At 42.9% G+C, this 23,515-nt stretch overlaps 1 protein-coding gene across 1 annotated transcript in view; it reads right to left on the bottom strand.

Annotated features, from left to right (window-relative positions):
• Positions 1–23,515, bottom strand: part of LOC311141343 (glutamate receptor ionotropic, delta-2) — a gene marked incomplete at both ends in the record, with an annotated part of 590,499 nt that overhangs the window by 143,577 nt on the left and 423,407 nt on the right. The window contains 2 exons of the mRNA XM_084176639.1: positions 11,844–12,041; positions 20,126–20,227. Coding sequence (XP_084032765.1) covers positions 11,844–12,041; positions 20,126–20,227 — 300 coding nt within the window. The remainder of the gene's footprint in view (positions 1–11,843; positions 12,042–20,125; positions 20,228–23,515) is intronic.

The raw sequence follows: 23,515 nt of genomic DNA on the forward strand, positions 1-23,515 counted from the left end.
GTGCAAGTTCTCCCACTTAAAAAGATGAGAGAGGCCTGTAATTTAATCATAGGTACACGTCAACTATGACAGACAAAATGAGGAAAAAAAATCCAGAAAATCACATTGTAGGATTTTTAATGAATTTATTTGCAAATTATGGTGGAAAATAAGTATTTGGTCAATAACAAAAGTTTCTCAATACTTTGTTATATACCCTTTGTTGGCAATGACACAGGTCAAACGTTTTCTGTAAGTCTTCACAAGGTTTTCACACACTGTTGCTGGTATTTTGGCCCATTCCTCCATGCAGATCTCCTCTAGAGCAGTGATGTTTTGGGGCTGTCGCTGGGCAACACGGACTTTCAACTCCCTCCAAAGATTTTCTATGGGGTTGAGATCTGGAGACTGGCTAGGCCACTCCAGGACCTTGAAATGCTTCTTACGAAGCCACTCCTTCGTTGCCCGGGCGGTGTGTTTGGGATCATTGTCATGCTGAAAGACCCAGCCACGTTTCATCTTCAATGCCCTTGCTGATGGAAGGAGGTTTTCACTCAAAATCTCACGATACATGGCCCCATTCATTCTTTCCTTTACACGGATCAGTCGTCCTGGTCCCTTTGCAGAAAAACAGCCACAAAGCATAATGTTTCCACCCCCATGCTTCACAGTAGGTATGGTGTTCTTTGGATGCAACTCAGCATTCTTTGTCCTCCAAACACGACGAGTTGAGTTTTTACCAAAAAGTTCTATTTTGGTTTCATCTGACCATATGACATTCTCCCAATCCTCTTCTGGATCATCCAAATGCACTCTAGCAATCTTCAGACGGGCCTGGACATGTACTGGCTTAAGCAGGGGGACACGTCTGGCATTGCAGGATTTGAGTCCCTGGCGGCGTAGTGTGTTACTGATGGTAGGCTTTGTTACTTTGGTCCCAGCTCTCTGCAGGTCATTCACTAGGTCCCCCCGTGTGGTTCTGGGATTTTTGCTCACCGTTCTTGTGATCATTTTGACCCCACAGGGTGAGATCTTGCGTGGAGCCCCAGATCGTGGGACATTATCAGTGGTCTTGTATGTCTTCCATTTCCTAATAATTGCTCCCACAGTTGATATCTTCAAACCAAGCTGCTTACCTATTGCAGATTCAGTCTTCCCAGCCTGGTGCAGGTCTACAATTTTGTTTCTGGTGTCCTTTGACAGCTCTTTGGTCTTGGCCATAGTGGAGTTTGGAGTGTGACTGTTTGAGGTTGTGGACAGGTGTCTTTTATACTGATAACAAGTTCAAACAGGTGCCATTAAACAGGTAACGAGTGGAGGACAGAGGAGCCTCTTAAAGAAGAAGTTACAGGTCTGTGAGAGCCAGAAATCTTGCTTGTTAGTAGGTGACCAAATACTTATTTTCCACCATAATTTGCAAATAAATTCATAAAAAATCCTACAATGTGATTTTCTGGAGAAAAAAAATCTCAATTTGTCTGGCATAGTTGACGTGTACCTATGATGACAATTACAGGCCTCTCTCATCTTTTGAAGTGGGAGAACTTGCACAATTGGTGGCTGACTAAATACATTTTTTCCCCACTGTACAGGGCTCATCTGGAAAAGAGACCTTGGTCTCAGCATTGACTCCCTGTCCAAAAAATAAATTAAACCCACCCTTACTTCTTGGCATGGACAGTTTTTTGTGGTTAATCCATGGTTTATTTTCTTTCCACAAGCTTGAAAATAAACAATGTTCTATATCTCTTTAAAGCAATGCTGAGGGAACTGAAGTGGTATAGCTGACATAAGGAACGATAGTCTAGGAGTATGTTCATCTTTAGCACCTCTGATACAAGTAGAACTGTCCATCTCTTAATGTGATCAAATATCTTATTAACTGGCGACTTGATATTTATCCCATTGTATTTGGTGCCTTGTGGTTTTCCAAACGAACGACGTTTTCTTTTGGAACATGTTTTTCCTTTTAGCTGCGGTGTAACTATTGATCCAACCACTGCAGGTTGCTTTAAAGGCTTCCCACACCATTTGGACAGAGGGGACAAAGTTTAAATTAGTGGTGAAGAATTCAGACATTTTCTCCCTCATCGTTGACATACATTCCTTACCTCTTAATAGAGAGTTGTTGAATCTCCTCTGTTTAGTTCTGTGTGTGTTGACAGATGGGGAGAAAATGACTGACAGGGGGGCGTGGTCTGAAATTATAACGCTATGATTCTGAGAGAATCATATTCTCTATTAGAGATCTTGATATGAGGAGGTAGTCTATTCGTGAAAACGAATTATAGACCTTGGAGAAAAAAAGTATATTCACGAGAGAATGCAGGATTAATAATGCTAACTAGTTTAAATGTGTGTTCTTCCGAGCCTGGCTAGCACTGTTGTAGACATCTGGGTTGCGTCCCAAATTACACCCTATTCCCTAAAAAGTGCACTACTTTTGACCAGGTTCACATTTGGGATGCTTCCCTGGTCCTAGCTCCAGAAGCAGAATGCTTGTGGAAATTGTCTCAGACCTATCAGTAGCAAATTAGTTTTTCTGGGAAAGCTTAAGGAAGAACAAATTAGTGAGAGTTTCCACATAGCGTAAGACACATTGCGAGCTGATGTTATTTACCTCCCACCCCCCACCCACCCTCCCCCTCCCCACACCCACCCACCCTCCCCCCCCACACACACACACACACACGCACGCAGTCACACAATTAATTCACAGTTGACTAAATCTGCTAATTTCACGGTCTGGTAAGGAAACAAAATGCTCAAACGGGCAGAAATTGTCACTTACGCAGCACATGAAAAAATATGAGGACCCAAGTGAGTTCCCACTTCCCAGCATGCTTTAGGGGCATGGGGAGACACCAGTGAGTGTGTTGGTGGTGGAAGGACCAACACCCAGGCTTGTCCCAATAATCTCTCCATCCTCCCAAAGTGCGCACTTGTTCACTTCCCTTCACTGATTTCAAAGGAAATGACTGGTTTAAGAAATATGGTAGAAACTCCTACTAGCCCATGCCTTTTTTTTTCTATATTTGTACTATTTTCTATATTGTAGAATAATAGTGAAGACATCAAAACTATGAAATAACACATATTGAATCATGTAGTAACCCAAAAAGTGTTGAACAAATCAAAATATATATTTTATATTTGAGATTCTTCAAAGTAGCCACCCTTTGGCTTGATGACAGCTTTGCACACTCTTCATAAAACACAGACTGAAACAGCTGAACAGCCATTCACAATAATAAATGGAAAATTCACTCAAATTACACAATTACCTAGAGGTTGCCTTACCATGTAAACAGTCTATGGACAAGTTAAGACAGCAATCAGTCCTTTGGTTTTGTTAACCTGGCCACTATCTCCAAATGCTAACTTTTTAGCGTTTGTGCCAATAAGCTACCCGGACTATTTGCATTGACCCCCTTGTTTTTGTGTGTTTTTTTTACCGACTCTCTTGCACTGGCTCTATGCACAATCACTGGACTCTGAGAATGCTGCTCATTGACTACAGCGCAGCGTTCAACACCATTGTCCCCTCCAAGCTCGTCACCAAGCTTAGGACCCTGGGACTGAACACCTCCTTCTGCAACTGGATCCTGGACTTCCTGACGGGCCGACCCCAAGTGGTGAGGGTAGGCAACATCACCTCTGCCACACTGATCCTCAACACGTGTGTGTGCTTAGTCCCCTCCTGTACTCCCTGTTCACCCACGACTGCGTGGACTCGCACGACTCCAACACCATCATCAAGTTTGCAGACGACATGACGGTGGTAGGCCTGATCACTGGCAACAATGAGACAACCTACAGGGAAGAGGCCAGTGACCTTGCAGTGTGCGGCCAGAACAACAACCTCTCCCTCAACGTAAGTAAGACCAAGGAGCTGATCGTGGACTACAAGTAACGGGGGGATAGCACGCCCCCATCCACACCGACGGGGCTGCAGTAGAGCGGGTCGAGAGCTTCAAGTTCCTCGCCGTCCAAATCACTAAGAACTTAAAATGGTCCAAACACACGCACAGTCGTGAAGAAGGCACGACAGCACCTCTTCCCCTCAGGAGGTTGGAAAGGTTTGGCATGGGCCCTCAAATCCTCCAAAAGGTTATACAGCTGTACCATTGAGAGCATATTGACTGGCTGCATCACTGCTTGGTATGGCAATAGCACCGCCATAGATCGCATGGCGCTACAGAGGGTGGTGCGGACAGCCTAGTACATCACTGGAACCGAGCTCCCTGCCATCCAGGACCTGTATATCAGGCGTAGTGAAAAGAAGGCCCGGAAAATCGTTAAACCAACCAAGCCATAGACTGTTCTCTCTGCTTCCGCACGGCAAGCGGTACCGGTGCATTAAGTCTGACACCAACAGGCTCCTGAACAGCTTCTATCTCCCATGCCATAAGACTGCTAAATAGCTAACTAAATAGCTAACAAAATGGCTATACGGACTATCTGAGTTGACCTTTGTATTTTATTCTTATTTTTGCATTCTCTATGCACACTCACAGGGCCCTACACACTACACACCGATACACACACACAAACACTCACTCCATCATCTGCTCGCTCACACATAATATGCACATACTGTACATTTACAATGACTCTACACACCCACTCACATACAATCATCATATACGCTGCTGCTACTCTGTTTATCATATATCCTGAAGCCTAGTCACCTTACCCCTATACGTATGTACCTCTATGGATCCAGTATGCCTGCACATTGTAAATATGGTACTGGTACTGACCCTGTATATAGTACGCTTACCTACTTTATCGTCTTCTTCTTAGTTTTATATCTCATGTGTTTTTGTTCTACCTTGTTATTTGTATTATTACATTGCTATTGATTACTACATTGTTGGGGTTAGAGCTGGCAAGAAAGGCATTTCACTGTACTGGTGCATTTGACATTAAAACTTGAAACTTGAAACACACCCACACACACACACACACACACACACACACACAGAAAACACACACGCAAACACACTCACACATAGACACACTTTCACACTCTTTCACATTCTTCACATACACTGCTGCTACTCTGTTTATTATCTATCCTGATTGCCTAGTCACTTTTACCCCTTACCTACATGTACATATTACCTCAATTACCTAAACTACCTCATTCCCCTGCACACTGGCTCGGTACCAGTACTCCTTGTATATACAGCCTCCTTATTGTTATGTTATTGTGTTACAATTTGTTTGTTTTTTTGCACATTTCTCATACTTTTTAACTCTGCATTGTTGGAAAAGGGCTCGTAAGTAAGCATTTCACGGTAAAGTCTACACCTGTTGTATTCGGCACATGTCACAAATAACATTTGATGATTGATTGATTTGAAAACCGATGACAGATGTGTAATTTGAGTGAACTATCCCTTTAAAATCCTATTGTAGTGTTTCATCAGTGGGAGGTTAGCGTGAATTGTTTGTTCATGACTATTAGGACTCTTTATGACTATTAGGATGTTTTATGACACTTTATAACTATTAGGACTTCATGACTACTAGGAGGACTCTCCAAGACTATTAAGACTCTTCTTGACTATTAGGACGCTGCATAACTATAAGGACTCTTTATGACTATAATAACATTTGTGACTATTAAGACCCTTAATGGCTATTGGGACTATTCAAGTCTATTAAGAATATTCATGACCATTAGGACCCTTCATGACTATGAGGTGTCTTTATAACTATTAGGATGCTTTATGACACTTAATGACTATTAGGACTCTTCATAACTATTAGGAAGACTCTCCATAACTATTAGGACCCTTCATGACTATCAGGAAGACTCTCCATAACTATTAGGACTCTTCATGACTATTAGGAATACTCTCCATAACTATTAGGACTCTCATGACTATCAGGAAGACTCTCCATAACTATTAGGACCCTTCATGACTATCAGGAAGACTCTCCATAACTATTAGGACCCTTCATGACTATTAGGAAGACTCTCCATAACTATTAGGACCCTTCATGACTATCAGGAAGACTCTCCATAACTATTAGGACTCTTCATGACTATTAGGACGACTCTCCATAACTTTTAGGACTCTTCATGCCTATTAGGAAGAATTTCCATAACTATTAGGACTCTTCATGACTATTAGGAAGAATTTCCATAACTATTAGGACTCTTCATGACTATCAGGAAGACTCTCCTTAACTATTAGGACCCTTTATGACTATCAGGAAGACTCTCCATAACTATTAGGACTCTTCATCACAATTAGGAAGACTCTCCATAACTATTAGGACTCTTCATGACTATCAGGAAGACTCTCCATAACTATTAGGACCCTTCATGACTATTGGGAAGACTCTCCATAACAATTAGGACTCTTCATGACTATCAGGAAGACTCTCCATAACTATTATGACTCTTCATGACTATTGGGAAGACTCTCCATAACTATTAGGACTCTTCATGACTATCAGGAAGACTCTCCATAACTATTAGGACTCTTCATGACTATTGGGAAGACTCTCCATAACTATTAGGACCCTTTATGCCTATCAGGAAGACTCTCCATAACTATTAGGACTCTTCATGACTATCAGGAAGACTCTCCATAACTATTAGGACTCTTCATGCCTATCAGGAAGACTCTCCATAACTATTAGGACCCTTCATGACTATCAGGAAGACTCTCCATAACTATTAGGAGTCTTCATGACTATCAGGAAGACTCTCCATAACAATTAGGACTCTTCATGAATATTAGGACTCTTCATGACTATTAAGACTCTTCATGTCTATTAGTACTCTTCATGACTATTAGTACCCTTCATGACTATTAGGACCATTCATGACTATTAGTACCCTTCATGACTATTAGGACTCTTCATGTCTATTAGGACCGTTCATGACTATTAGGACCCTCCATAACTATTAGGAATGTTCATGACTATTAGGACCCTTCATGACTATCAAGACTCTTCATGACTACCAGGACTATTCACATCTATTAGGACCCTTCACGACTATTAAGACCATTAATGACTATTAGTACTCTTCATGACTACTAGGACTCTTCATGTTTATTAGGACTCTTCATGACTATTAGATCCCTTCATGACTATTAGGACCCTTCATGACTATTAAGACTCTTGATAACTATTTTGACTCTTAATGACTATTAGGACTCTTCATGTCTATTGGGACTTTTCATGTCTATTAGGACCCTTCATGACTATTAGGACCCTCCATGACTATCAGGAATGTTCATGACTATTAGGACCCTTCATGACTATCAAGACTCTTCATGACTACCAGGACTATTCACATCTATTAGGACCCTTCACGACTATTAAGACCATTAATAACTATTAGGACTGTTCATGTCTATTAGATCTCTCCATGACTATTAGGACTATTCATGTCTGTTAGGACTCTTCATGACATGCCAGTCTATATTTTTTTCTATGTACGGTAACTATAAGTCTATACAGTATGTCAGTTTCCTCTAAAGTGTGTGTGTGCCCGCATATGTATGTGTGTATGCGCACACGTGCACGCGTGTGTGTATCCGTTGGAGCAGTAAGGATGAACACTGATTGTGTGTATGCATGCACGCGTGTGTGTATCCGTATGTGTGTGTGTTTTATAGGAAGAGATCTTTTAAATTCCCTTCACTACGCTGTATTTTTTATTCAGTCAATTGTGCACCACTCCGTGTGCTCTAGAACATACAAGGTCAAGGGAAGAAACCACTTTTCAAAGGAAGCATTCAGACACATCACAGAAGAGCATATGCCCCCAAAAAACATTACTCTGGAAAAAGCATTCCTGATAGCACATAATAATACTCTGTCTATATCCTCTGTATCATTCCAGACACACTTCAAAAGGTCTGATGATGTAAGGTTCTGTATTTATTTTGTTAGTTCACCTTGTGTTCTTGAACGTAGCCCTGTTTCTTTTTGTTCTTGAACGTAGCCCTGTCTTTCATATTTGTTCATTGATTTCACCTGTGTTAGTTACTCACCTGGTCTCATCAGCTCCTTATTTAGTTCAGTTCTTTCTGTTTGTGCCTACTGAGGTATTGTTCGTTTTGACTCTACTAAGCCTTTTCCTAGCTCGTTTGTGAGAACCAGTTTTAGCCTTCAGTCCTAGTTTTGTTTCACCTGCCTGGTTGTCTACCTGTGGATGTCCATTTCCTGCCTGTGACCACGATTCCTGCCTTCTGCAAAGGCGTAATAAAAAACATATCACTTTATAACTATTAGGACTTCATGACTACTAGGAGGACTCTCCAAGACTATTAAGACTCTTCTTGACTATTAGGACGCTGCATAACTATAAGGACTCTTTATGACTATAATAACATTTGTGACTATTAAGACCCTTAATGGCTATTGGGACTATTCAAGTCTATTAAGAATATTCATGACCATTAGGACCCTTCATGACTATGAGGTGTCTTTATAACTATTAGGATGCTTTATGACACTTAATGACTATTAGGACTCTTCATAACTATTAGGAAGACTCTCCATAACTATTAGGACCCTTCATGACTATCAGGAAGACTCTCCATAACTATTAGGACTCTTCATGACTATTAGGAATACTCTCCATAACTATTAGGACTCTCATGACTATCAGGAAGACTCTCCATAACTATTAGGACCCTTCATGACTATCAGGAAGACTCTCCATAACTATTAGGACCCTTCATGACTATTAGGAAGACTCTCCATAACTATTAGGACCCTTCATGACTATCAGGAAGACTCTCCATAACTATTAGGACTCTTCATGACTATTAGGACGACTCTCCATAACTTTTAGGACTCTTCATGCCTATTAGGAAGAATTTCCATAACTATTAGGACTCTTCATGACTATTAGGAAGAATTTCCATAACTATTAGGACTCTTCATGACTATCAGGAAGACTCTCCTTAACTATTAGGACCCTTTATGACTATCAGGAAGACTCTCCATAACTATTAGGACTCTTCATCACAATTAGGAAGACTCTCCATAACTATTAGGACTCTTCATGACTATCAGGAAGACTCTCCATAACTATTAGGACCCTTCATGACTATTGGGAAGACTCTCCATAACAATTAGGACTCTTCATGACTATCAGGAAGACTCTCCATAACTATTATGACTCTTCATGACTATTGGGAAGACTCTCCATAACTATTAGGACTCTTCATGACTATCAGGAAGACTCTCCATAACTATTAGGACTCTTCATGACTATTGGGAAGACTCTCCATAACTATTAGGACCCTTTATGCCTATCAGGAAGACTCTCCATAACTATTAGGACTCTTCATGACTATCAGGAAGACTCTCCATAACTATTAGGACTCTTCATGCCTATCAGGAAGACTCTCCATAACTATTAGGACCCTTCATGACTATCAGGAAGACTCTCCATAACTATTAGGAGTCTTCATGACTATCAGGAAGACTCTCCATAACAATTAGGACTCTTCATGAATATTAGGACTCTTCATGACTATTAAGACTCTTCATGTCTATTAGTACTCTTCATGACTATTAGTACCCTTCATGACTATTAGGACCATTCATGACTATTAGTACCCTTCATGACTATTAGGACTCTTCATGTCTATTAGGACCGTTCATGACTATTAGGACCCTCCATAACTATTAGGAATGTTCATGACTATTAGGACCCTTCATGACTATCAAGACTCTTCATGACTACCAGGACTATTCACATCTATTAGGACCCTTCACGACTATTAAGACCATTAATGACTATTAGTACTCTTCATGACTACTAGGACTCTTCATGTTTATTAGGACTCTTCATGACTATTAGATCCCTTCATGACTATTAGGACCCTTCATGACTATTAAGACTCTTGATAACTATTTTGACTCTTAATGACTATTAGGACTCTTCATGTCTATTGGGACTTTTCATGTCTATTAGGACCCTTCATGACTATTAGGACCCTCCATGACTATCAGGAATGTTCATGACTATTAGGACCCTTCATGACTATCAAGACTCTTCATGACTACCAGGACTATTCACATCTATTAGGACCCTTCACGACTATTAAGACCATTAATAACTATTAGGACTGTTCATGTCTATTAGATCTCTCCATGACTATTAGGACTATTCATGTCTGTTAGGACTCTTCATGACATGCCAGTCTATATTTTTTTCTATGTACGGTAACTATAAGTCTATACAGTATGTCAGTTTCCTCTAAAGTGTGTGTGTGCCCGCATATGTATGTGTGTATGCGCACACGTGCACGCGTGTGTGTATCCGTTGGAGCAGTAAGGATGAACACTGATTGTGTGTATGCATGCACGCGTGTGTGTATCCGTATGTGTGTGTGTTTTATAGGAAGAGATCTTTTAAATTCCCTTCACTACGCTGTATTTTTTATTCAGTCAATTGTGCACCACTCCGTGTGCTCTAGAACATACAAGGTCAAGGGAAGAAACCACTTTTCAAAGGAAGCATTCAGACACATCACAGAAGAGCATATGCCCCCAAAAAACATTACTCTGGAAAAAGCATTCCTGATAGCACATAATAATACTCTGTCTATATCCTCTGTATCATTCCAGACACACTTCAAAAGGTCTGATGATGTAAGGTTCTGTATTTATTTTGTTAGTTCACCTTGTGTTCTTGAACGTAGCCCTGTTTCTTTTTGTTCTTGAACGTAGCCCTGTCTTTCATATTTGTTCATTGATTTCACCTGTGTTAGTTACTCACCTGGTCTCATCAGCTCCTTATTTAGTTCAGTTCTTTCTGTTTGTGCCTACTGAGGTATTGTTCGTTTTGACTCTACTAAGCCTTTTCCTAGCTCGTTTGTGAGAACCAGTTTTAGCCTTCAGTCCTAGTTTTGTTTCACCTGCCTGGTTGTCTACCTGTGGATGTCCATTTCCTGCCTGTGACCACGATTCCTGCCTTCTGCAAAGGCGTAATAAAAAACATATCCAAGGCGAATAGAGGCAAACTATTCTAAATTATATTTAAATTATATATTTTCCATCGGTCTGTGTTTGTGACCTGAAAGATAAGCTCTAACTCTTATGCATATATCCTCACATTTAAGGAAGCAAAGTGGAAGCAGCAGTGGTGTAATCGGTGTGGGAATGGCCTTAGGTCTGGAAAGCAAGCTATCGAAATGAGTCGGAAAATGGGGAAAAAGCAAGCAGTGATGGTTCTGAAAATGCTCTGCTGACCTCCAGCTGTTTTCAGCTTTGCCTTTTGTCTGTTTGTCTGGCTGTTAGATAACCTTTCAGCTCACTCTCTATTGGCCAGACAGGGTGAATAGCTGACAGCACCATGGACAGAAAACCAGCCAACTCTAAAGAAGAAGACAGTTTACCAAGCCAACGATTCACAATCGTTGCATGTTTGTAATTGCTTTACTCTGACAAGTGACTATAGAGCGCTACATGCATGATGGCACATTACGTTTTATGTACTTTGGTTGAGGTGATGAGGATGGATGGATGGATGGACAGATGGATGAGGGTGTTTCCTGCAAAGGAAGATCATGTACAGTACACTGATGAACACAGACAATTCATGGATGACATGACAATCTGAACTCATATTTATTCCTATAACCTGGTATTTGTTCTTGATTCTACTGCTAATGGAAAGTGTTAGTCGAACGCATTTGGACATAGCACTGCAGCATATAGGTTGGCCATAGGGCTTTGGTCAAAAGTAGTGCACTATAAGGGGCATAGGGTACCATCTGGAACAACATTTGGCCAGGGCCCATTGGGCTCTGATCAAAAGTGGTGCACTACATAGGGAGCAGGGTGCCATTTGGGACAGAGACACAATCTCTTACCTTGGCGACCAGCTCTCCCATCAGTCCGTTCCAGACCCCGTTGGCCTGTTGGCTCCCGTACTTATGGTCAGGGGCCACGTAGATCTCGTACTTGAAGCCCAGGTAGTTAGAGAGAGAATCCAGCACGTCGATGGAGTAGCCTTGGTACTTCTTAGGCTTCCCAAGGACATTCTCTGACACCATCACAAAGGGCTCCTCCTGTGGGGACAAAAATCTATGTTCATCCTTACTGCTCCATCCGGCACTACTGTACTGTAGCCCAGGTTTCCCTCTGTCTCCACTGTCTCCTCTGTCTCCGCCCCATGCTTTTTTTCTTACATGGTTTACAATTTATTGAATGGGTCAGTTTGAGCCAGCCAGTCCATATCCTTTCCCAGGATGTTTTGCCTCAATGTCACTAAATTGGTGTAACAATACTAGAGGTTGATGCTATTGTTTTCCACCTGACAGACAGTAACCGTACAGAGAGAGAGCAGTGAGGGAGAGAGATAGAAAGAGAGAGAGGTGTGAAATAGAGAGAGAGAGAGAGAGAAATAGAGAGAGAGTGAAATATGACTAATACGACCACACTCCACCTGCTAATTGTCATGGACTATCCTGTAACGTGTCTCAACTTTCCGCCGAGAAGAAGAAACAGTAGCCCTTTCTCTTCCTGGCTTCCTTCCTCTTTAATAAATCCCTATTGATGACTGAAATCTTTCTGGGAATATGTCAGCCAGATGTATTACCGAGGGGGTGTTATTGACTACTCACGGCATGCACATTAAGCCAGTGCTTTCTAATCCTCCATGGCCCCCGTCGCTCAATAAGCTATTAGTGGGAGTGTGGACATGCATGCCAACTCCTACTGTAGCCGTGAGGCACCATCAAACAGTGAGGGAACCCCTCCATGCCGCAGCACACCATGATACCTAGCTACCTAGCTACCTACCTACCTACCTACCTACCTACCTACCTACCTACCTACCTACCTACCTACCTACCTACCTACCTACCTACCTACCCCACTACTCCATACACTCCATCATAGCCCCACAACCACAACCTTACCTGACACACACACACACGCATCACACACACACACATGCGCGCACACGCACAAACACACATCAAGCGCACACGCACACACACGCTACTCTGACGCACTACAGTGTATGGCTTTCCCTTCCGCACAACTACACATTGATTACCTCCTCAGTGTATGGCTACACATTGATTACCTCCTCAGTGTATGGCTACACATTGATTACCTCCTCAGTGTATGGCTATCCCTTCTGCACAACTACACATTGATTACCTCCTCAGTGTATGGCTACACATTGATTACCTCCTCAGTGTATGGCTATACATTGATTACCTCCTCAGTGTATGGCTATCCCTTCTGCACAACTACACATTGATTACCTCCTCAGTGTATGGCCATCCCTTCCGCACAACAACACATTGATTCAAATTCACCCCAGATCTCGCAGACCATCTCAGTAGCGAGAAAATCAATACTGAGCGTGAAACAGTACAAGTGTACCTCTGTGAGAGCATGTGTCCTACATTATCACAGTGGGAGGTGCACTACACGAATATGAGAGTGTGTAGCCATGTGTATGTGTCCCAGCGGGAAGCAGTGTCTGTGTGTGGGAGCTTTAATGTGTGTTTGTGTTTACGGTGTGCACTATGTAATCAAATCCATTCCTGTGTGTGTGTGTGTGTGTGTGTGTGTGTGGACATTATATTTGTGTGGGTACATGCATGTTCACAGTCCAAGTGCATAATGTGTGTGTTCCTCTAGACTGGAGGGAAGGTCTTTATACAGACAGTTTTAGACTGGAGGGAAGGTCTTTATACAGACAGTTTTAGACTGGAGGGAAGGTCTTTATACAGACAGTTTTAGACTGGAGGAAAGGTCTTTATACAGACAGTTTTAGACTGGAGGGAAGGTCTTTATACAGACAGTTTTAGACTGGAGGGAAGGTCTTTATACAGACAGTTCTAGACTGGAGGGAAGGTCTTTATACAGACAGTTCTAGACTGGAGGGAAGGTCTTTATACAGACAGTTCTAGACTGGAGGGAAGGTCTTTATACAGACAGTTCTAGACTGGAGGGAAGGTCTTTATACAGACAGTTCTAGACTGGAGGGAAGGTCTTTATACAGACAGTTCTAGACTGGAGGGAAGATCTTTATACAGACAGTTCTACACTGGTCTTTATATAGACAGTTCTAGCCTGGATGGAAGGTATTTATACAGACAGTTCTAGCCTGAAGGGAAGGTCTTAATATAGACAGTTCTAGACTTGAGGGAAGGTCTTAATACAGACAGTTCTAGACTGGATGGAAGGTCTTTATACGGACAGTTTTAGACTGGAGGGAAGGTCTTTATACAGACAGTTTTAGACTGGAGGGAAGGTCTTTATACAGACAGTTTTAGACTGGAGGGAAGGTCTTTATACAGACAGTTCTAGACTGGAGGGAAGTTCTTTATACAGACAGCTCTAGACTGAAGGGAAGGTCTTAATATAGACAGTTATATACTTGAGGGAAGGTCTTAATACAGACAGTTCTAGACTGGATGGAAGGTCTTTATACGGACAGTTTTAGACTGGAGGGAAGGTCTTTATACAGACAGTTATATACTTGAGGGAAGGTCTTTATACAGACAGTTCTAGACTGGAGGGAAAGTCTTTATACAGACAGTTCTAGACTGGAGGGAAGGTCTTTATACAGACAGTTCTAGACTGGAGGGAAGGTCTTTATACAGACAGTTCTAGACTGGAGGGAAGGTCTTTATACAGACAGTTCTAGACTGGAGGGAAGATCTTTATACAGACAGTTCTAGACTGGAGGGAAGGTCTTTATACAGACAGTTCTAGACTGGAGGGAAGATCTTTATACAGACAATTCTAGACTGGTCTTTATACAGACAGTTCTAGCCTGGATGGAAGGTTTTTATACAGACAGTTCTAGACTGGAGGGAAGGTCTTTATACAGACAATTCTAGACTGGAGGGAAGGTCTTTATACAGACAGTTCTAGACTGGAGGGAAGATCTTTATACAGACAGTTCTAGACTGGAGGGAAGGTCTTTATACAGACAGTTCTAGACTGGAGGGAAGATCTTTATACAGACAGTTCTAGACTGGTCTTTATATAGACAGTTCTAGCCTGGATGGAAGGTCTTTATACAGACAGTTCTAGACGGAAGGGAAGGTCTTAATATAGACAGTTCTAGACTTGAGGGAAGGTCTTTATACAGACAGTTCTAGACTGGAGGGAAGGTCTTTATACAGACAGTTTTAGACTGGAGGGAAGGTCTTTATACAGACAGTTTTAGACTGGAGGGAAGGTCTTTATACAGACAGTTCTAGACTGGAGGGAAGGTCTTTATACAGACAGTTCTAGACTGGAGGGAAGGTCTTTATACAGACAGTTCTAGACTGGAGGGAAGGTCTTTATACAGACAGTTCTAGACTGGAGGGAAGATCTTTATACAGACAGTTCTAGACTGAAGGGAAGGTCTTTATACAGACAGTTCTAGACTGGAGGGAAGGTCTTTATACAGACAGTTCTAGACTGGAGGGAAGGTCTTTATACAGACAGTTCTAGACTGGAGGGAATTTCTTTATACAGACAGTTCTAGACTGGAGGGAAGGTCTTTATACAGACAGTTTTAGACTGGAGGGAAGATCTTTATACAGACAGTTCTAGACTGGTCTTTATATAGACAGTTCTAGCCTGGATGGAAGGTCTTTATACAGACAGTTCTAGACTGAAGGGAAGGTCTTAATATAGACAGTTATATACTTGAGGGAAGGTCTTTATACAGACAGTTCTAGACTGGAGGGAAAGTCTTTATACAGACAGTTCTAGACTGGAGGGAAGGTCTTTATACAGACAGTTCTAGACTGGAGGGAAGGTCTTTATACAGACAGTTCTAGACTGGAGGGAAGGTCTTTATACAGACAGTTCTAGACTGGAGGGAAGATCTTTATACAGACAGTTCTAGACTGGAGGGAAGGTCTTTATACAGACAGTTCTAGACTGGAGGGAAGATCTTTATACAGACAGTTCTAGACTGGTCTTTATATAGACAGTTCTAGCCTGGATGGAAGGTCTTTATACAGACAGTTCTAGACGGAAGGGAAGGTCTTAATATAGACAGTTCTAGACTTGAGGGAAGTTCTTTATACAGACAGTTCTAGACTGGAGGGAAGGTCTTTATACAGACAGTTTTAGACTGGAGGGAAGGTCTTTATACAGACAGTTCTAGACTGGAGGGAAGTTCTTTATACAGACAGCTCTAGACTGAAGGGAAGGTCTTAATATAGACAGTTATATACTTGAGGGAAGGTCTTTATACAGACAGTTCTAGACTGGAGGGAAAGTCTTTATACAGACAGTTTTAGACTGGAGGGAAGGTCTTTATACAGACAGTTCTAGACTGGATGGAAGGTCTTTATACAGACAGTTTTAGACTGGATGGAAGGTCTTTATACAGACAGTTTTAGACTGGAGGGAAGGTCTTTATACAGACAGTTCTAGACTGGAGGGAAGGTCTTTATACAGACAGTTTTAGACTGGAGGGAAGGTCTTTATACAGACAGTTTTAGACTGGAGGGAAGGTCTTTATACAGACAGTTCTAGACTGGAGGGAAGGTCTTTATACAGACAGTTCTAGACTGGAGGGAAGGTCTTTATACAGACAGTTCTAGACTGGAGGGAATGTCTTTATACAGACAGTTCTAGACTGGAGGGAAGATCTTTATACAGACAGTTCTAGACTGAAGGGAAGGTCTTTATACAGACAGTTCTAGACTGGAGGGAAGGTCTTTATACAGACAGTTCTAGACTGGAGGGAAGGTCTTTATACAGACAGTTCTAGACTGGAGGGAATTTCTTTATACAGACAGTTCTAGACTGGAGGGAAGGTCTTTATACAGACAGTTTTAGACTGGAGGGAAGATCTTTATACAGACAGTTCTAGACTGGTCTTTATATAGACAGTTCTAGCCTGGATGGAAGGTCTTTATACAGACAGTTCTAGACTGAAGGGAAGGTCTTAATATAGACAGTTATATACTTGAGGGAAGGTCTTTATACAGACAGTTCTAGCCTGGATGGAAGGTTTTTATACAGACAGTTCTAGACTGGAGGGAAGGTCTTTATACAGACCGTTCTAGACTGGAGGGAAGGTCTTAATAAAGACAGTTCTAGACTGGAGGGAAGGTCTTTATACAGACAGTTCTAGACTGGAGGAAAGTTCTTTATACAGAGTTCTAAACTGGAGGGAAGGTCTTTATACAGACAGTTCTAGACTGGTCTTTATACAGACAGTTCTAGCCTGGATGGAAGGTCTTTATACAGACAGTTCTAGACTGGATGGAAGGTCTTTATACAGACAGTTCTAAATTGGAGAGAAGGTCTTTATACAGACAGTTCTAGACTGGTCTTTATACAGACAGTTCTAGACTGGCGGGAAGATCTTTATAAAGACAGTTCTAGACTGGAGGGAAGGTCTTTATACAGACAGTTCTAGACTGGTCTTTATACAGACAGTTCTAGACTGGAGGGAAGGTCTTTAAACAGACGGTTCTAAACTGGAGAGAAGGTCTTTATACAGACAGTTCTAGACTGGAGGGAAGCTCTTTATACAGACTGCCATCAGACTGCCATCAGACTGCCATCAGCCACACAGTGCTCATATTAATAGCACCAGCAGAGTCCCCCATGGAGACCATAGGGGCTCACCAGAGTCGTTTAGCCAGCCCACATACCCTGACTGGCCTGTACTCACTGAGCTGGAACTCTGCTCTGCCTGAGAGGGTCACTGGGGCGTGGATGGAGCACTCTCTCTCTCTCTCTCTCTCTCTCTCTCTCTCTCTCTCTCTCTCTCTCTCTCTCTCTCTCTCTCTCTCTCTCTCTCTCTCTCTCTCTCTCTCTCTCTCTGTCTCTCTCTCTCTCTCTGCACTTCAGCTCCAGAGAAAGACTGGGCACATTACCCATCAGTCACCAGGAGGGAGGGAAGGAGGCATTGACTGTACAAAGCCTCCAGATCCCACTGTTCACTGCTCCCCGACTCCCCTAACATACGCCTCATGCGTAACCAAGCCCTCGTCAAGATCCCACTGGCACCACACCATCCCGCTTAGACATACACACTGATATTTCTTCAGATTTTAAGTGTTTTTTTTTAAAGTAACATTTAAGCTGGACATTTTCCACTCAAATAGATCAGCGCTAAAAGGCCTCCATGGGAAAGCAGTAAATCAATGGATGACTGGTGCTACTTCTGTTATTATCCCACAGTCTCTGAGCAGAGCTGGAGATGATGCCTGGCCAGGGAGGGATACAGCCTGCCTGGGCTGATGGGTCCTGCTAATCCCTGTGTTTCTTGAGCATGGCACCCAGTTATTATCCACACAGTAGGGATGCTGGGAAGAGCGCAGGGCCTCTTGGAGTAGTGAATGCTCCCTGTCAGGTTGCCCCAAGCCCCCCTGTGTGTAAACAGTCAATACAGCCCTTAACAAATCAATTGGTCACCAACAGGACTTATTGGGAGTGCCGCTAATGTGATCTAATTGTCTCGTAAACCCCTTTCCTGCAGTCAAATTACCAAACCGCCCTCTAGTGGCCTCATGGGTGGAATGTTTTTCATAATTTCATAATTAATTAACATTAACGTATTTTAACACACCAAAAAAACAGTGTTTATATGTCAAATGGTTTTGTTATATTTCAGTCTTCTGTGATGTATGTAAAAGTGTAATGTTGGGATGTAAACTCAAAATTGAATACATTTCAACTCTATATTTGAAATGATACAGGTGTCTTCTTTTTTTAAGCCCCTAACCATGTGTGTGATGTGTATACTTTTGTTTCAAAGTAGATTTGTTTAAGACTACCAAGAAACACTGCAGTAAAATATTAGTAATTAGCCACTGAGTAGATCAGTTGAACATGATAAGTTGATTGGTTTAAATTAAAAAGTATATTTACAGATAGATAGATGGTGGTGGTTGGGGGTCATTGGATATAATCACACCGGGCAAAAGTTAGTTGAACCAACATTCCATTAATGTCATTTGTCAACATACTGACATTGAACATCAATGGAATTTTCAAAAATAAATGTAAACATACTCATTTTAACCATGGTTCTTCTGAACTGGGTCTACAGATCAGAAAGCCCTAGCATACTATACTGTTAGGCTAGCATTTGGAGGGAGTGAAGCTATCTATCACACACAACATCTCATTCATGGATATACAGGGGTAGTCCATCCACAGTACTCTAGACATTTCACACCAATTCTTACTGGCTGCACTTCATAAAGGATGTCAATCACAGAGGTCGAGCAAATGAGAGAGAGAGAGAGAGAGAGAGAGAGAGAGAGAGAGAGAGAGAGAGAGAGAGAGAGAGAGAGAGAGAGAGAGAGAGAGAGAGAGAGAGAGAGAGAAAGCGAAAGAGAGAGAGAGAGAGAGAGAGAGAGAGAGAGAGAGAGAGAGGAGAGAGAAATAAAGAGAGAGAGAGAGAAAGCGAAAGAGAGAAAGAGAAAGATAAAGACAAAGATAAAGAAAGAGAGAGAAGAAAGAGAAGAGAGAAATAAAGAGAGAGAGAGAGAGAAGAGAGAAAGAAAGAGAGCCACAGAAAGATTGAGACCAAGGGATTTCTCAGTGAATACTGCAGTCTTTCCCCTTGTGCCTCTGGGAAAACACACACACACAAGCATGCTTGCACAAACTCACACACGCACACACACACCACCCAACCCTTTTCCTACACACCATTTCTCAGAAACTTACTCCATGTTATTTTTGACAGGGATGAAAATCAGGGAGAAAAAAAAGGCAGAGCCACAGAATGGTAGAATCATCTCTTTCTTCTCCCCCAGACTTCAAAGCTGGGATATGAAGATACGACATGAAGAATTTAATGCTCTGAATCTTTAAGCACTCAGGGGACTCACTCAAATCGGCACTGGAGGCGAGATAGAAAAACTTGAATCTCGATATAATGGAGCTCAATTCAACTTCCGAAATTGCGTTAAAAGAAGCGCCCGTTGTCCACTTACGGTCCGTGAACAGACACCCCGACATAAATCTGGGAGTGTTGAACATCGTTGACGCACCAGGACTAATTACAAGTGATATCTTTATGATGCCAGTCCACCATGGGCCTGTATGTAAAGCAGTGTACAGACAGTCCCATTGTGGATACAGACTGACAGCTCTGGGCTGAAGTCAGCATCTAGGGTCAACTTCATCCTACTCCGATACAGACTGTACTCACCAGGACAGTGACCACTCGCAGAACCACGCCCCTCATGTTGTTCTCCAGCTTCCTGTCTGTTAGCGTTCCGTTGAGGCCGTGCACTGGGTCCCAGGTGGCCAGCTGGAAAACAAGGAGGAAGTACAGTTTATTAGTGACATGGTAACATGTTAACATAATGGTCCTCTGTGGATCAGTTGGTAGAGCATGGTGTATGGTGCAGGGTTGTGGGTTCGATTCCTGCTGGGGCCAACTATATGAAAATGTATGCACGCATTATGGCAAGTCGCATTGGATAAAAGTGCTAAATGGCGAATATTATTATATTTTATTATGGGTTAGAATTATGTAAAACACTGAACAAGCATCATTCCAGCAGCTTGATGACACAGTCAATCGTGACAATCAAATGTTTCACACTATCTCATAATTTGCAGTTATCACAATTGACATATTGTTACTGTATGTGAAGAAAAACAAGTGTAGGACAGTCAATGAGCTACCTTAACTATTCATAATGGTACTCTGAATAGTGCAGGACAGTCAATGGGCTACCTTGACTATTCATAATGGTACTCGAAATAGCCATTGGACTACTTTTGTGCCCTGGTCAAAAGTAGTGCACTATGTAGGGAACAGGGTGCCATTTGGGCCATTATCTTCATTCTGTAAGGTCGTCAGGGTTTTGTCAACAGAAACGGCCTCAGGAGCAGAAGGAGCTGAAGAAAAAGTAGAAGTGCTGATCGAGGGTCAGGTCTCCCCTTGTCCATGTCATGATATTAATTATGTTCTAAAATGCAAAACTGATCCTAGATCAGCACTCCTAGTCGGAGACACTTAACTGACCCATAATTCATAGAGGAGAGAGAGGATAGAGAGGAGAGACAGAGGAGACAGGAGAGAGAGGAGAGAAAGGAGACAGGAGAGACAGGAGAGAGAGGAGACAGGAGAGAGAGAGAGAGAGAGGAGAGAGGAGAGAGAGAGAGAGAGGAGACAGGAGAGAGAGGATAGAGAGGAGAGAGACAGGAGAGAGAGGAGACAGGGAGAGAGGAGAGAGAGGAGACAGGAGAGAGAGGAGACAGGAGAGACAGGAGAGAGAGGAGACAGGAGAGAGAGGAGACAGGAGAGAGAGGAGAGATAGGAGACAGGAGAGAGAGGAGACAGGAGAGACAGGAGAGAGAGGAGACAGGAGAGAGAGGAGACAGGAGAGAGGAGGAGAGATAGGAGACAGGAGCGAGAGGAGACAGGAGAGAGAGAGGGACAGGAGAGAGGAGAGACAGGAGAGAGAGGAGACAGGATAGAGAGGAGAGAGAGGAGACAGGAGAGAGAGGAGACGGAGGAGAGAGGAGAGAGAGAGGAGAGAGGAGAGAGAGAGAGAGAGAGGAGACAGGAGAGAGAGGATAGAGAGGAGAGAGACAGGAGAGAGTGGAGACAGGGGAGAGAGGAGAGAGAGGAGACAGGAGAGAGAGGAGACAGGAGAGACAGGGAGAGAGAGGAGACAGGAGAGAGAGGAGACAGGAGAGAGAGGAGAGATAGGAGACAGGAGCGAGAGGAGACAGGAGAGAGAGGAGGGACAGGAGAGAGAGGAGACAGGAGAGAGAGGAGACAGGATAGAGAGGAGAGAGAGGAGACAGGAGAGAGAGGAGACAGGAGAGAGGAGAGAGAGAGGAGAGAGGAGAGAGATGAGACAGAGAGAGAGAGAGAGAGAGAGGAGACAGGAGAGAGAGAGAGAGAGAGACAGGAGAGAGAGGAGTCAGGAGAGAGAGGAGTCAGGAGAGAGAGGAGACAGGAGAGAGGAGAGAGAGAGACAGGAGAGCGAGGAGAGAGAGGAGACAGGAGAGAGAGGAGAGACAGAGGAGAGACAAAGGAGACAGGAGACAGGAGAGAGAGAGAGAGGAGACAGAGGAGACAGAGAGAGGAGACAGAGGAGACAGAGGAGCCAGGAGAGACAGAGGAGGGAGAGGAGACAAGCGAGACAGAGGAGAGAGAGGAGAGAAGGAAGAGAGAGAGGAGAAAGAGGAGACAGAGGTGAGAGAGGAGACAGAGGAGCAGAGTAGAGGTCTTCACGGAACCACCTGTACCTGAATACCCGAGACCCAATCCGGGACCTGAGCGGGTCCGGATCCAGAATTCTAAATAATGTCACGGGTCTGCGTCGGAACTTGATATGATTGTCACAGGTCTCGGGTATGTTTAATTTTTACTGAATTGTCTGGAAGGTCCGTACAAATGAGAGAGAGAGAGAGGAGAGAGAGAGAGAGAGAGAGAGAGAGAGAGAGAGAGAGAGAGAGAGAGAGAGAGAGAGAGAGAGAGAGAGAGAGAGAGAGAGAGAGAGAGAGAGAGATGCAGTCAAGACAGGTACTATGTAATCATACTGGATGATAAATAACCTAGCTATGGCAGCTATTCGTCTACTATAGCGCGAGTCGGCTTGGTTGGTTGCTTTCTCTCCATCCCTCCTCCCTGCTTACCGTGTCACTTGCTCACACTCACAGTAGCCTACACACACAGCACGGCCCCTGCTAGAGCGTCAATTTGCGCTTTATCAACTCCAGTTAATAAAGTAGCTTAAAATGTGACTTTTCTGCTGCTTTCCTCACTCGGATCGGACCGGGTCTGGATCCGACCAGGTCTATACGGAACGGGTGTAGTTGTCCTCAGGTCCATTCAGAACGGGTCTCTATATAAAAAAATATATTTATGCATATTGGGTCCGGGTGGGAAAGCCCCAGGGCTATTTCAGAACGTGTCCATGAAGGCCTATATAGCAGAGGCCACTTTCAATCCATTTTATGTACCACATTGCCTCACAGCAAGCAAGTGTAACCTATGCATCATTCATTATTTCAAATTTTTTTTGTTCAACCTCTCTCTGTCTCACTAGCACCAAATAATCCCTCCATTGCTGGGTTTACAGTAATAATCCCTCCATTGCTGGGTTTACAGTAATAATCTACCAAGAAGCTGGATATTTTAGCTGGATAAGGTATTTTATGTTATGTTGCTTTAAGTCCCCTTCACTCTCTCCTTGAGTCAGATCATCCTCGCCCCCTCTCAGACCCCCCCCCCCCATTCTTCACTGACACTCCTGACAGTTTATTACATCAGGCTGCAAATGCATTCCACTTGTGTCTGTCATGTGTTAATGAGTTTTCCCACAACATAATATGCCCATGAGATGAAAAACAAATACTGAAAGTGAATGTGTGTGTTGTGTGTTGTGTGTATGCGTGCGTGTGTGTCTGTGTGTTCAGTGTGTGCGAATTTAACATAGCTCCTTTATGTAACCTTCGTTTGAACCTTTTCATGCGTCTTCTTTTGTCTTCTGATATATTCCGCCTGCAGGTTGCGCTATAGTGCTACATTCATAAATGAAAAAAACGACTCTTTCAATATAATAGAACAGGTACT

This window comes from Coregonus lavaretus (genome assembly GCF_964263955.1).
Source record: "Coregonus lavaretus genome assembly, chromosome: 14".
Taxonomy (NCBI): domain Eukaryota; kingdom Metazoa; phylum Chordata; class Actinopteri; order Salmoniformes; family Salmonidae; genus Coregonus; species Coregonus lavaretus.